Genomic DNA, 15933 nt, shown 5'->3' with positions numbered 1-15933 from the left:
ACGTCCTTCCAGCGTGACCCACAGGGTCTGGGGCTCCTGAAATCACCCACTGGGGTCACTGTGCAATTGCTCTGAGCCTGATTTTCTCTGAGGTCATCCATCAATCTTAGATAATAGAATGTCCAACTGACCAGCTGTCCTCCAGCCTCACTTTTTCATCTCCTCAAGCAAATATGAGCCACTTACTGGCATGGACTTAGTGTGGCAAATTAGTTGCATTTCAGTTTATGGATTCAGCACAATCTCAGCTTCTAGGGCTCCCCATGCTTTGCATTTCCGAGCTGGAGAGACCATAAAAAGAGATGAAGATCTATCAGGCGCAAACTCATGCCGTGAACGGAAGGACTTGATGTGTCTGAGGTCGACTTTATTGTCTCCTTGGTTTTGTTTTGGTTTTTAAGTGCCATAACTTATTTAAGAGATCTCCTGGAGAATTTTTAGAAGATACAAACTTTGCATTCCATAGTAAGCTAAGCTACCATTAAAGTATTCTGTAAGGTCAGAGATCTAAGTGTCAAAGGCAAGTAGTATCCAGAGGAAAAGCGACTCTGAGTATAAATTTTGGAAAGAAGAGACTGTTTAGCTCTGAATAACATTATACACAAATGTCAATCTGACCCCAACATCCAAAAACAAAAAATGCTCGGGACAATCTCCAATGCATTAACAGCCCCATCAATCTCTCCCAGTGTGTTCTTAGAAGGGGCCAGGAGGGCAAGGCGGGGAGACAAGAGTCTGCTCGCCAAATCGCCACACTGATCGAGCTCAGAGCCCAAATGATGATAAGAATGGGGAGGAGAGTCTAGTGCCACTACAAATCTTAGAATCTGACATATTTCAAGTTACAAGATTGTTTTCCCTCCCAAAAGAATAAAAAGAAAAAGAAAACAAATAGCTTATCTCAAAGATGGAAACAGTGTGTCTTTCTTAGGGAGTGTTGGGTTGGTAGAGGTCCCGACATCTCGGGCTGGCTCTGGCTCACCCCGGAGGCTCCTGGGTCCCTATCCCCAGCCTCAATCACATGCCATCTCCATGAACAGACAGTCACAGCTCCAGCTACTGAGGATGCACCCCACACAACCCAGCCCAAGCTCTGGGCCACTGGTAACAGTGGTAGTGTGGGGCAAGGGGAAACAGGCCCTTGATGGTCCACACCATAGCCCCATGAAAGGAGGAGGGGCTGGCCCAAGCAGCAAGTAGGGGGAAGGGTCCTCTATGATGCTGATGAAAATCCACTTAATGAAGATCCAACCAAATGTAGGCAGATCATCTGTGCACTTCTCCACAAGAAGGAAGGAAGGAAGGAAGGAAGGAAGGAAGGAAGGAAGGAAGGAAGGAAGGAAGGAAGGAAGGAAGGAAGGAAGGAAGGAAGGAAGGAAGGAAGGAAGGAAGGGAGTGAGTGAGTTAGGAAGGGAGGGAGGGAGGAAGGGAGGGAGGGAGGGAGGGAGGAAAGAAGGGAGGGAGGGAGGGTCTCCAACAGACCATGTGGACTGAGCTAGCACTCCCTGTGCCTTATTCGCATGGGTACCTACAGAGGGCTTTTGATAGCATTTTGCCTCTGGCCTCCATCAACCACCTGGATTTGCAACCAAGAAGAGCTGACAACTGGTCTAGTGTCTAATTGCAGTGAGGCCGGCACTTAGCAGACACCTCAGAGTTCATCTCCAGGTGCAGAGTGCACAAGGAGACATGGTCTCTGTTCCCGAGTGGCTCCACACAAAAGAAGCACATCCACAAGCCAAGGAAGTTTATTATGCAAGATGACAGTATGACACAGAGTTCCGGATGGCACAAAGGAGACTCAGCCTCTTCCAGACAGGGCTGCTGTCACCAACGACACACTTTGAGAAGAAAAAGTCTAACCCAGGAGGACAGAGGGGAGCAAGCCACTCTCAGCAAGACGACATGCATGCCGAAAGCCCCAACAACTCGACTCACACCAGATGATCCCATTCAACAGCGGGCAAAGAGCTTGCACAGTTTCCCAAGAGGAGACTTAGATGGCAACAAACACACCAAACGATGCTCATCATCACCAATCAAATCCACAGTGAACCCTCACCTCCCAGTCACTGAAAACAAGCGAAGGACAGAACCTGAGTGTTGGTGACACAGTGGAGAAACTGGAGCCCTGCCTTGGTCCTCTGCAGGCGGGCCTGTGAACAGAACAGGTGCTCTGAAACACAGGATGGTGGGTCCACACAATGACCACACCAAGTACAGAGTCACTTAAGAATCCAACCAGGGGGCTAGAGCGATAGCACAGCAGGTAAAGCATTTAACTTGCATTCGGCCGACCCGGGTTCGATTCCCAGCATCCCATATGATCCCCGGAGCATCGCCAGGAGTAATTCCTGAGTGCAGAGCCAGGAGTAACCCCTAAGCATTGCCAGGTGTGACCCAAAAAGCAATAAAGAAAAAAAGAATCCAGCCATCCTGAGTTCATCCAAAAGCGATCTGGAGACAGGATCTCAAGGAGACACTGGCACAGCCACGGTCACACACAGTATGGTTCACAGGATGGGAGCAGCTCCGTGTCCTCCAACAGATGAAGGAAGAAAGGGGATTCTACCTGATGCAAAATGATTCTGCATCTTGGAAAAGGAAATCCTCTCATAGGTCCATGGGAAAGATGAACCTTAAGGACACGGTGCTGGGTGAAAGAAATCGGCCACAAAAATACACATACTTAAAGTAGTTAAACCCCTTAAAAAAAAATCAGTTGAGTGTTGGGAGATAGTATAGGGGTAGAGAGCACGCCTGGTATGTATCCCAGCCAGGTTTGATCCCTGACACCATGTGGTCCCCCGCCCCTGCCCCAAGTGTTATGGGAGTGGCCCTGGTGGTCCCCAGCATCATGGCTTCCTCAGACTCTCACAGTGAACCACCCTGCTCAGTGCATGGAGAATCACTGGGAATGGTCCCTGGGTCCCTTGAGCACTGCTTAGGAGGTGCCCACCACCACCAAAAAAAATAAAATGAAGTTTCGGGGCCCAGGGCTGGGAGGTAGGGGGAGGAGTGGGGCAGAATAACTTGTTTCATAGACAGCTTCCATTTTGCATGCTACAAAAGGTCTAGAAAGCCTGCACACACAGTTCACTTCCATACGGAACACTCAGCAATAAAGAAAACATAAGTCAGACGCCCCCATGTTTCGGACCCCAAGGAATGTGGGTGCCCTTCCTTCTCCAGCACCCGTTCCCCACCAGTGGCTGACTGAGTGGGGACTCAGGAAACGTGTCCAAGGGAGGAACATGATTGCATGCAGCAAATCCCAGCAGGCGCTCACAGGGCCCGCCCCTCACATAGCCCAGCCCCACCCCCACCCTCAGGGCTGTTCCCGTCCCAGGGGGGTGCTTCCTCATGCTGATTTGCTGTCATGCAGAAACTTCTAGAAACAAGCGAGGCCACAAAGAGCAAAGGGCCCCACAGCAGACCCTCCGGCACCAGCCTTGACACGCTCAGGAACTGGACCAGCCTCCCCCTCCCTGTCCTGAAGCCCAGCCTCAGGCCACCCATGTTCACAGCAGACCAACTTCATCTCCCCCCCTCCACAAGCCCCAGCCCTGACCCCTGGGGGAGCAGACCTGCTGGCCCTCCCGGGTCAAGGCGTCCGGTCGGGGTTAGGCCACTCGTCTGGAGGAATGTGGAGCTTTGGAAGGGGTCCAGGGCAGCCCCAAACAGCGACTCGATTACTGGAAACCATGGCTCACGGTGGGGTTCAGGGGCCCCCAACAGAACCTGCCATGGTTTCCAGAATGGAGGCCCCACAGCTCTGGGGACAGCAGCCAGCTGCTTCCTCCAGGCCCAGCAAGGGGGAGCGGCGTGTGCAGCTGCGGGACCCTGGCCAGGGAGGAGAGCGACCACAACTGACTCCTCGGGTCGTGGGGAGAGCAGTTCAGCAGCTCTGCCGGGAAAGGCTGCTCCGGGGTGAAACCCAGTGTGGCCCCTCAGTGTCACAGCGTGCCGTCCAGAGGAGGCCCAGTGAGTCACAGTGAAGCACAACTATCCTCCTGACTTTCTGCTCCCTGGCAGTATCTGGGGGTGATTCAATGCCAGGGGGTGGACCCAGCGCTCCCCACGGGAAGCAGATGCTCCTGCCCCCTCCAAGCCATCTCCCCAGCTCCCATGCTCCCTTCCAGACAGTAAGACAGGGCACTTTCATAGGAAAATCTCCTCACAGAACACCGGGAAAATTCAAGGGTGTGAACGGGTCTACAAAGGCAGGGGGTCCCTATCCCCGTTGCTGCATTTCTGGGGCAGGAGCCATGGGAACCCATGTCGGTGTCAGGGAAAGCCACCAGCAGTCACTCATGTGTACTGTGCATGTCAAATGCATTAGTGTGCGTCTGCAATTGGCAAGTGTGAAAGAAGGAAAAGGAACAACGCAAAACCTCTAACAGCATCAGGGATTCCTTGACTGCTGAGTGCCATGCGGCTCTCTGGAAGGATGAAGTATTTTCTCTACACTCTGTTGCAGACAGTCGCCAGGACCACTTGTGGCTGTCAAGTACTTCAAATGTGGCTAACGTGACTGAGGAGCTGGAGATTAAAATGTCATTTTGATAAATCTAAATACACACATGTGGCTGGTCCATTCAGCAAGCACACTCGGTTCTCTTCCCAGTCACAAGGGCAAAGACTTCTCCCTTCAAGCGCCAAATAGATCAGAAAACATTAGTGCAGCATGGGAGGCCAATGGCCATTCAGAAATAAGAAGCTTTCACTCACAAAACTCCACAACAAAATATCCAACATTATAAAGAGGAAATGAACGCTTTCCCCCAAATGACACACATATGGCCAACAGGCATAGAAGAAAGTGCTCGTATGTCACTCATGATTAGGGAAATGCAAATCCAAACAATATTGAGATCCTCTCACACCACTGAGAATGGTACCAAGAAGTCTGGAAGCAGGCGGCGTTGGTGGGGTTGTGGTGAGAAAGGAGCTCTCCTCCATTGTTTGGTGGGAATGTCATCTGGTTCAGCCTTTATGGAAAGCAATTTGGAGGTCTCTCCAAAAATAGGCGTAGAACTCCCCTATGACCCAGTGATACCAGTTCTTGGCATCTATCCTGCCAAACATAAAACATTAACTCAAAAAATATATATATGCACACCTATATTTATCACAGCACTTAGTACACTAGCTAAAATAACATTTGGGAAACAACCCAAATGTCTAACTATGGATAAATGGATCGAGAAAACGTGATATAGATACACAATGCAATATCCACAGCTCTAAGAAATAACAAACTCATGCAAGTTTCCTCAACGTGGTTGGAACTAGAGGACATCATGCTGAGAAAGGTCGGTGAGAAGGAAAGGGACAGATACAGTCCAACTTGTAGGTGGGACTTAATGGTACACAGTAAGGAAGTAACAAAGGGCTACAGCACCGTAGAACTGATCCACAAAACTGAGTTTGTGAAGAGGTTGGAAGGAAGGGGTACTGGGGTCCTCAGGTGGGGAAGTTGGTGCACCGGTGATAGGCCTGGTGCTGGAATTATGTACACAAGAAACCATGATTAACAGTATTTTAAATCATACTACTTCAACTTCTTTAAAAAAGTAACATGCTTTGCATAAACTGATCTACCATACTGGAACAGATAAAAATAATCTCCTGGTCCATACACTGTGTGGACGAGTCTCCAAGTTTTATTCCAAAGAGAAAGAAGGCTCCAGAAAAGAACACATACTGGGCTGGAGCGATAGCACAGCAGGTAGGGCGTCTGCCTTGCACGCAGCTGACCTGGGTTTAATTCCCAGCATCCCATATGGTCCCATGAGCACTGCCAGGAGTAATTCCTGAGTGAAAAGCCAGAAGTAACCCCTGTGCATAACCAGGTGGGACCCAAAAAGAAAAAAAAAAGAAAAAAAGAACACACACTATATATTTCTTTGAAGTTAGGGGGTTTTTTTTCCTTTTAATTAGAATTTACATGAAGTTTTAGAAAAAAATCTAAAGTAACCATGATAACACAAATTACTAGCAGAGGTTGCCTGGAGGAGTTGACCAGAAAGAGCCTGAGAATATGGGCTGGAGGGGTGACTGATGGAAATCTGCTGTGTCTTCGTGGGCAGACGGTCACGCAGGTGTGTACAATTGCCTAAACCCGAACCGTAAGACTCAGATCTGTGATTCTTCTTTTGCAGTGCCAGGGATTGCACCCAGGGCTTCTCATGTGCAAGGCACATCCAGCCCCAAGGTCTGTGCATTTAGTATGAAATAGTCTCAATCTAAAGAGGCATATACTAAAGACAAATACTTAGGAATAAATAAAAATCACAAAGCGCTTTTCACATACACCTTGTCATTTTCCTGCTGTTGTTGTGCTTTTTCTTGGTTTGGGGTTTTGATGGGAAGGATGAGCAGATCTCCCCCAACAGCAGCGCTGGGAGTTCCAGGAGGGCCTTGGAGGTCTGAACTGGGGTTCTGTGCTTGCTGGACATGCTCTCTAGCCCCTTGAGTTAGCTCCCTGGACCCCGTGTTATTGTTTTTCAATTGCCACCTCTGCACCCTGGCAGGGATAATTCTGACAGGTGAGGAAAATAGCAAGATCAACAGTGTGTCTAAGCAGACACCCACAAAAGGCTGTGCCCTGGTCACCACATCACGCTGCCCTCTGAGGGATCCAGGTCATCCTTGCTCATTGTGCCTCCCCCCACCCCCCGCCCCGGGGATATCCAAGATTCCTTACCAGCACGCGGCCATCCGCCCTGGGCTGCCGGGCCAGGCTCACCCCCATCCACTCATCATCTCGGTCTTCCCGGCAGGTCTTCCCACAGGATGTGCCCCGGCTCTTCCCTGGAGGGAGAGGGAAGAAGAAATACTTTGAGAGAGAGAGAGAGAGAGAGAGATTTTGAGAGAGAGAGAGAGAGATTTTGAGAGAGAGAGAGAGAGATTTTGAGACAGAGATTTTGAGACAGAGAGATTTTGAGACAGAGAGATTTTGAGACAGGAGATTTTGAGAGAGAGATTTTAAGAGAGAGAGAGATTTTGAGAGAGAGAGAGAGAGAGAGAGAGAGAGAGAGAGAGAGAGAGAGAGAGAGAGAAAGGAAGGCTTGGTTCAGGCCATGCTCCACTGTCTGATTTTCAAAGGGGGTGAGGGGTGGATCTACAGCCCTGTCTGTGAGGGCAGGAGAGAACAAGGAGAAGTTGGCAGCAAAGGGTAAATTAACCCCAACCAGGACTGCGCAGCCAAAACTGTTCACGATGGACATGTGGGGAGGGGCTCCCACGCTGGAACCATCCCCAGCTTCGGACAGTTCACAAACCCTTCTGAATATATTGCAGAACAGGCTCTTGTCTGCTAAAACAAACCATGACTCATCAGTTAAAATACATGACTAACGGGAAGGTCTGAATGAGATAGGGAAGGTCTGAATGAGAAGGGATCAGGGCAAAGTGAGAGTTAACATGAACCAAAACAGTTCCTATTTGGTTACCACCTGGTACCCGCCAAGCACTGTCCTGCCTACAGTCCTCAGTGATCTCCATTATTCAGGCTCATCTCGGGAAGGCAGACTTCTCAATCCTGACTTTACAGGTGAGCAAACCAGGACAAAGAAGTTATGGAACATGCCCCGTAGATGCCAAGTAACAATGGGCAGAGCTGGGCTTCCATTCTAAAGATGGTCTGTCTCCCACGAGGCCAGAGAGAGGGTTTCTCACACAGGCCTTGACCATCTCTTTCTATGCAAACAGAAACCCTAAGACTGGTTTGGTGGCTTCCACCTTCTCACATAGAATAAACTCTCAACACTTTACCCTGGCCTGTAGGTCCCGTGTAATCTAGCCCCTCATCCCAACCCTCCCCATATATACCCAGCTCCTCCACGCCACTGTCCAGCTCCACACATGGGATGCACCTTCCTCTGCTAGGGGGCCTCAACTGGCCCACTCATCTAGGCAATAAGCATCCCCCCCCAGTCACCTTTGCAGCCTTCTTCCACTCTAAGTCACTAAGACCCAGCCCAGGATGACAAGTTCTTTGTTTTGTTCACCCAGTGTCTCCCAGTGCTTAGTAACAGGTAACCAATATATAATGAATGGTGGAGGGAAAGAAAGAGGAGAAGGAAGGAAGGGGAAAAGGGAGGAAATAAGAGAGGGAAAAAGGGAAGAGGGAAGGAGGAAGAAAAAAGAAAAGGGGAATGGGAGGGAGGAAGAGAGGAATGAAAGAAGGATGGAAATATGGGAAGAAGGATGGGAGGAAGAGAAGGAAGGAAGGAAGGAAGGAAGGAAGGAAGGAAGGAAGGAAGGAAGGAAGGAAGGAAGGAAGGAAGGAAGGAAGGAAGGAAGGAAGGAAGGGAAGGGAGGGAAGAAGGAAGGAAGGGAGGGAGAGAGGAAGGGAGAGAGGAAGGGAGGAAGGAAGGAAGGAAGGAAGGAAGGAAGGAAGGAAGGAAGGAAGGAAGGAAGGAAGGAAGGAAGGAAGGGAAGAAGGAAGGAAGGGAGGGAAAAGAAAGAGCAGACAAGGAGGGAAGAAATGAAAGAGAATCAAGGGCCAAGCACAGCTCTTTCCCATCTGGCAGAGAGGGCCACCTACCACGAGCCATGTCCAGTTCGGTGCATCTCCGTTCGGGGTTGGTGTGGACACGGCACTTAAACACAGCTCCGGGGGACTTCACTGAGGTACTGTACTTGGACTCCGCCTTTGGTGCGCCCACGAGAACCCTGTATACAGAGGAAAGGCCATTGTGTCAGAACCCACACCACGCAGAGGCCAGCCAAGCCGACTGTCTGCAGGCTTCACGGGGACAGTTGGCGGGTGCCCGGTCCTGCAGTGAGACGCCCCCAGACTCGCCCCAGGCTCATTTAAAAGCTTAAAGGGTGTTGAGAGCACAGCCAACAATACGTCCTTCTATAAAGAACTATGAATCACAGAAAGTTCAACCAACAGCATAAAGGGTCAAAGACTTAGGCAGATCCAGGCAGAAGAGGGTATTTTAAATGAATATTAAGCCCGTGAAAAGGTGCTCAACTATCTTCATCAGAAAAATCCAAATGAGATGCCACTTCACACCTACTAAAAGGCTAGAGCCAGGGCCAGAAGTTCCAGATGCTGGCAAGGACACGGAACAGCTGGCCTTGCAATAATGAACAATGTGACCACATCACTCTAAAAGACCTCCCAATCACTTCCAATAGGGCGTGGAAATGCCTATCATGTGACCTGGCAGTACCTTTTCTAGAGAGAGAGACACTCAACAGAAGTGCAGTTAGGAGACACGTACAAAATTGGTCCCAGGTGAATAGTACAGTCAAAAACTAGAAAAAATCTGAAGGTCCACCAGTACTAGAATGGGTATAAATTGTGGCACAGAACACAGAAGAGGTCTCTGCAGCATCGAAAATCCATCTTTGTAAAGATTCCACTGAAACCCTGTGGATGAGTCTCACAGATATAGCAGAGAGTCAAAGCCAGCGGAGAACAGGACACTGATTCACTGGAGAGTGAGAGCAGAAGAAATTTTACTGGTGTCAGAGGTCAGGAGGAAAGGGCGGTGCTTGGTGAGAGAGAGGCTTCTTATGATCTATGCAGCCTGAATCGTGTTCACACACATGTAGAATTCATGAAACTGTATCTATTATTACATAGGCACCCATATACATGTGTTATGATTGAATAAAAATTAAATGAGTTTTAAAAAATTAGAAATGTATGGGTCAGAGTCATAGCTCAAAAAGATGGAGGCGAGGGTGGCCGCACGTTTATGCGACCGCTCTGCTGCTGGTCGACCAGGATCCGGAGGCCAGCTAGACTACTTTTGGTACCAGCAGCTACTTGCAGCAATGTCTCTAGACTGTGAACTAAGCCATAGCCCCATATTGCCCCAGAAAGGGAAATGATGCAATTTCTAACATAAATCTCCCTTGACTTAGTTACTAAAATACTAATATCCAGAACTCCCAAATCGCGTGGCCACTATCACGGCCGCGTGACTTCATATCTCTTCATTCTCAGCAATGGAAAACTAATTATCAAATGCTTCCTTGTCAGCAGGGCTGCTTTTGGGAGGGAAACTCCAACAACAATAGTGAGTTTTGTGTTGAAATATGGAATGTAATCAAGGTAAAGAGAAAGTGAAGTGAAATTTATCAGCTACGCAGGTGTGGGGGGGTGGGGGTGGGAGGTATATTGGGGGTTTTGGTGGTGGAACATGTGCACTGGTGAAGGGACGGGTGTTCAAGCATTGTATAACTGAGACATAAGACTGAAAGCTTTGTAACTTTCCACATGGTGATTCAATAAAATAAATAAATTTTTTTTAAAAAGGATGGAGGTGAGAGACCCAGGTTCCATCCTGGCACTATCTGGTCCCCTGAGCAGTGCCTGAAGCACATCCCTGAGCATCAAGGGGCCCCTGAGCACTGCTGGATGTGAACCTAAAACCAAAAAACTCAAATCAAAATCAAAAACATAAAGACTCCATATTCTGCCACAGAGAGTATAATAGGTAAGGCGTGCTTGCTTTGCACACAGCCAACATGGGTTCGATCTCCTGCATCCCATCTGGTCCCCCAGCCACCACCAGGAGTAATTTCTTAGTGCAGAGCCAAGAGTTACCCCTGAGCACAGCTGGGTGTGGTCCCAAACAAACAAAACCAACCAAACGAAAAAGATCACTTACAATCCCATATCTGTCTTCTATCTGTCTTCTTATCCCCCTCCACAAACACCCACACCTCCCAGTTTGGGGTGAGAGTGGCTGGGGGGGACAGGAAAGACAGAGCACTGGGGTTGGGTAGGGGAGAGCACTATAAATAGCACTCTCCAGCCCGAAGCAAACCAGAGCAAAGCATGTGTCTATACTCAGGCAAGAAAGCGACTCTGCCTCCTTCGACTTGAACTGGGATGTTGCCTTGGGGATAGGCCATCCCCAGCAGGCCCCACAGAGCAAGACACAGCAGGAATGGGAGAGACACGTTTCTGGGAGTGTCCAGAAGGGCAGAGAGTCCCCCTGCTAAAGCTCTGTCGACCAGAGAGGGAGAGCACACTAGCCGCCTGCCAGAAGGGGTTCGTGCGGACAAGGGTGCACACACTAAGACCCGAACCACAGGCCTCGTCAATGCTCAGGAAGCAGGACATCCCCAAACCTCTCCAGTCCTGTCAGCTCCCGCCTGTGTCGGGGTGCCATCTGGGCATGCAAGGACCCCACACCCACAAACATAGCCCGCAGAACATGAGCACATAGGAAGGAGAGTCAGGCCCCTTCCCCGGCCTGCAAGTCTCCTTCATCTTGGGATACTGGGCATCACCTACTGGCCCCCATTCCGCAGCAGTCTGGGCCCACACCCCACTGACAGAGATCCCGGAAGTGCCTGTGTCAGACAGAGGTGGGAGAGTTGAGGCCCCGACCTCACCCACTCAGAGACCACGGCCAGATTCCCGGGAAGACTCGTGAACACCACCTTACCCCTTGCGCCCAGGCCACCTCTTCCCCCCAGAACACAAGGGCGGGCGGGGGGAGAGAGAGAGAGAGAGAGAGAGAGAGAGAGAGAGAGAGAGAGCAAGTGCCCCTTACAAGAGGGCTCTTTCCCTGTGAAGAGTCTTCACACCCACGGCCAAGCGGGGCCTCTGGGTGTCCGGGTGGGATACTCAGTACCTTTTCTACACAGATCAGATCACTCCACTTCCTTCACCCACATGTGGGGGTAGCTGGTGGCGCAGGGCTGCCAGGACCCAAAACCACACACACACACACACACACACACACACACACACACACACACACAGAGCAGTTGGGCTGGGTGGGTGGAGCCCCTGGAGGGCCCCTCGCTGCAGGTGGGACTTTGGAATGCTCACAACTGAATTTCCACAGAGCGCCCCCCCACCCAGACCCGCAATAGTGTTGGGGGTCACTGATGCTGCCTCTACACATCAAACCCCAGAGGGGTGTGGTCCCAAAGTTTCCGGTGCCTCTCAGCTCACATACGCACAGACAGCCCACTGCCACTTGCGACTCAGCTCATAAAAATCACAAGACACTGGGCCCAGGAGATGGTGCAAGTGGGCCAGAGCACCACATTCCATCTCGCACCGTGTACTCCCCACAACACCATGATCCCCTTCCCCAGTACCACCCAGAGTTACCCCCAGCATCGAGCAGGAGTCGCCCCCAAGCACCGCTGGGTGTGACTCAACCCTCCACCTCCCCACTCAAAAATCACAAGAAACAAAGCCAGGGCGGGGAATTCCCCGTGGACAAAGGAAAGGAAGTGGCTGCGATAAACAGTCAACTTCTCGTCGGGGTAGTCCCCCAAATTGCCCTTCGAAGACTGGACGATCCAGGCAGTGCCATAATCCCCAACTTTCAGACCCAGGTTCCAGAGTTGACCAAGCAGGACGAGGCCCTGCAGAGCTTCACTCCCGGGCTCTGTCCTCCCAGACCGAGAGAACTGACCGACGGGGGAAGTTCCTGCTCTGTCCTTTCCCCTTCCCAGCCTCAAGGACTCACTTGGTGGCTCCAACAGCCGAGGATGGGGCTGAGAACCACCCTCAGGTTCAAACTCTTCATCGGAGCCTCTGATAAGATTCCCCCCCCTCCCCCCGACAAACACTGTGTTGTGGAAACGAAGTCGGAGAAAAGGGCATGCGTGAGCTATAACCCGAGCAGGTGGGACGCGGGACACCAGCCCGAAGTGTCTGGGTTTGCGGAGCGTCGTCGTGGCTTCCTCTGTGACCTGGCACTGCTCTGGGCCGAGGCTGCGGGCCAGCTGATGAGCTTCACTCCTCTGAAGTTAATTCCGATGGCCACTCGCCAGGCTGATCCCAGGAGACAGAGCACAGCGGCCCGGAGCTCAGAAGTCACTGGAAAGACACTGTCTGCTTTTCCTCTTGTCCTCCGAGCTCTAAAGAAGCCCACACGCCCCCCCACCCTCCTCCTTCTCAGCCACTCAGGCGCCCCTCTCCACAAGACCCTTGATGCCCCTGACAAAACACTTAAATGTTTCTCTCCGCACACATACCACGAGAACATTCCCCGTGGGCCCCACAAGGGTCCAAGAGGACCACAAGTGAGAACTGTGTCAAGGAGGGAGCACAGAATGAGACTGGGGGGGCCGGCCAGCAGGCCAGGGGCCCACAGGAAGGAAATAAGACTAGACGGGGCCACGGTGGGCTGTGAAGGACCTGAGCACCGGTCCCAACAGGCTCCTGTCCATACTCAGGCCAACTCTTCCCTTTGCTTGTGCTGAAGATGGTCCTCAGCCTCACAGCAGGGAGAAGGCCTGAGAGCAGAACTATCATGCAGGTGCTCAGGCCCCGGCCTGATGAATCAGAATGTCCTGGGGGTGGCATGAATACCTGGGGGTGCTGGGGGGACCATGCAGTGCCGGGGACTGAACCCAGGGGTCCCACATGTGCAACATGTGCTCCAGCCCTTTGAGCCATCTCTGGGTCCCAGAATATATTTAGTAGATTTTTTTCCCCCTAATATGAGCTCCCTGCCCCAGGGTAATGGTGACCTGGTGGGTGGGGGACAAGGCCAGGGAAGCCATGGGAAGCGATTCTTGACCAGGTGGTATGGCCTGATGGCTCAATGCTGAACCCAGCTCCTCAGGCCCAAGGGTGCCAGGAGCCCAAGGTGTGCCTGCTGGAAGTGGGGGTGCAGAGGGGAGGCAGGCAGTGCTCTGGACTGAACAGCAGGCCTCAACCGTGCAAAGGGCTTGGGCTCTCTCCTTGCCCCAGTCCCAGTACACATAAGTGCTCCAGATGCCCAGATGCCTCTGGTCTACGGAGCACCCGAGGAGCACCTCCAAGGGGAGCAGAGAGATACATGCATGGGGGACCCATAGGAGCAGAGAGCCCGGATGCTCTCCTCCAGGCCCTCCTCGGCCAAGGCTGCACCTGAGTTCACAGACAGCACCCTGTCCTGGGTCTCTGAGGCCACGAACACACCGCAGCCCCTGGGAGATCCTCCAGGGGACTGAGCCCTATTTACGCCTCAAGTCCCCCACCCGTGGGAAGCACTGACCCACTCCCACGTCTACAGACTGAGAGGCAGGTGCACAGAGAGAGAAAGCCCGAGACTCTCCTGAGCGTGCAAAGCAGCACGTGCCTCAGCAGTCAGGGGCACTGCCCTACTCTGCCCACCCACACAGGCCAGAACACGGAACCCACATGAATCGGGGGCCCCCTCTCTTGCCAGTCACACCAGTGTGTGACCTTGGGTGTGACGACTGTGGGCTCTCCTGACTCCCAGTCAGAACTCAGGTCTGGAAGCTCTGGTGTGCCAGAACTGGGCAGGCTGCAGACAGCAGGAGCTTCTCCTCCCTGATACAGGGAGTCTCGCTCACAGTCCTGCTTAGCTAGACCGTCACGGCTAGTGTCATGGCTGGCTTGGCCAGGGCTCCTGCACCCCTCAGGGAATGGGCCGTCATCTGCCTCCACCAGCTGTGCTCACAGGCTGGCTCATTTGTGGCTCAAGGCGAGCCCATCCGTAGCATCCGGGTGCATCTTACCAGACAGCACGATCTGATGGGTTTATTTCTTTTCAGGGGCAGAGGGGGGAGTCCCCCAAGTAATGCTCCAGGGGCTTCAAAACCCCTTGGTTATATGCAGTCAATACTGGGGTCCACAACAATCACACATAGTCATTTGTAGAAGCCTCCAGGGCTATACCTGCAGTGTCAGAGGGCCAAGGGGTACCAGGAATCTAACTCAGCTCCCCACCATATAAGATATGGACCACTGAGCTATTTCCCTGACCAGAAGATGGTAAGATTTGAACCCAGGGCATCTGCATCCAAGGGCATGTGCTTTAAAGCGGCCCCCTCAGACTCCTGCCAATCTCAACAATTCCCTATTGTGGCAGTTTAGCTGCCCCCATTCTTCCACACACTCACCTCCCTGGCTGATCACTGGGTACCAGGAAGGGCTGCATCAGGCCACAGGGGGCTGTACCCATCCAATGCACATCCTTCACATGCAAAGCAGGCGTGCAGGGCTGCTCCCCGGAGTGCAAGTGAGAAGGAGGCTTGAGCCACAGCTGCCTCCCAGGGGAAGCTGAGAGCTGACCCTGTCTGCAGGCTCGCTCCCTGCCCACAAAGGCCGCAGCAGAGATCCCACAGGGCGCAATTACAGGACAGCAACTGGGGATTTAAAACCTTAAACCCATTAGGGTTTTTTCCATGCATTTGATCCCCAACACCAAAGCTTCCCCCAGGGACCCACGTTTCAGTTTCATGAGCCGAATTCAATCCCTGTGTGTCCACTACACCGCAGAGAAACCCCAGGAATTGCTCCACATCCTTTACTGAGGGGGGAAGTATAGCCCACACTTGAGCAGAGGGAGAGCCAGGGTACACGGGGCCCCTTGGTCCCACAGAAGGACAGTCTGGAGTCTCGGAGCCATTCCTCTTGACATCCTTAGAGAGGCCTCTTTGCTGAGTCTCCAGGTGCTTAAGCTGTGGCTTTTTGGTTTGTTTGTGTGTGATTTTTTTTTTACTTTAATAGAGTTAGCCATTGAAAGCTCCAGCTGAATTCTAAGCTTTGAGGGCAAGTTGGTCAGGGACCTGTTGTGTTAGAAACACAGAGGCAACAAGTGACTAAAAGTCCTGCTTCCACCATGATAGGCTGTGAGTCCACAGACCAGTTTCTCAAGCTCTCTGAGCCTCAATTTTCCTCCCTTTAAAATAGGGATTATTCCACCGCCTCACTGAGCTCTGCAGAGACGCCAATCTGCTGAAAATTCCAGGTACACTGGTCACCAAGCTGGGAATTCTGGGGTGTTCTCGGAGTGGGAGTGGGTATTCTCTCCTCAGAAGCCCTGGCCCACACTGCACAACCACTGCCATGTAAGTAGTTGTGTAAGTCATTGCCCGGTTAAATATTCTGTTGTCTCTGGAGTATGCAGCTGCATCTGCAGCCACATGACACCTCCAAACCCTGCAGTACTGACATCCCAATAGGAACAAACCAGA

The 15933-nt window shown here is 51.8% G+C and overlaps 1 protein-coding gene across 1 annotated transcript in view; it reads right to left on the bottom strand.

The window, feature by feature from the left end:
- The window catches only part of ITGA9 (integrin subunit alpha 9), a 327700-nt gene that overhangs the window by 299551 nt on the left and 12216 nt on the right, over window positions 1-15933 (bottom strand). The window contains exons 2-3 of the mRNA XM_055137107.1: window positions 8555-8682; window positions 6710-6816 (exon numbers count right to left, since the gene is read on the bottom strand). Coding sequence (XP_054993082.1) covers window positions 6710-6816; window positions 8555-8682 — 235 coding nt within the window. The remainder of the gene's footprint in view (window positions 1-6709; window positions 6817-8554; window positions 8683-15933) is intronic.

This window comes from Sorex araneus, chromosome 4 (assembly GCF_027595985.1).
Source record: "Sorex araneus isolate mSorAra2 chromosome 4, mSorAra2.pri, whole genome shotgun sequence".
Lineage (NCBI taxonomy): Eukaryota > Metazoa > Chordata > Mammalia > Eulipotyphla > Soricidae > Sorex > Sorex araneus.
The sequence above is the reverse complement of the archived record's forward strand: the minus strand, read 5'-3'. Positions and strand labels throughout refer to the sequence as shown.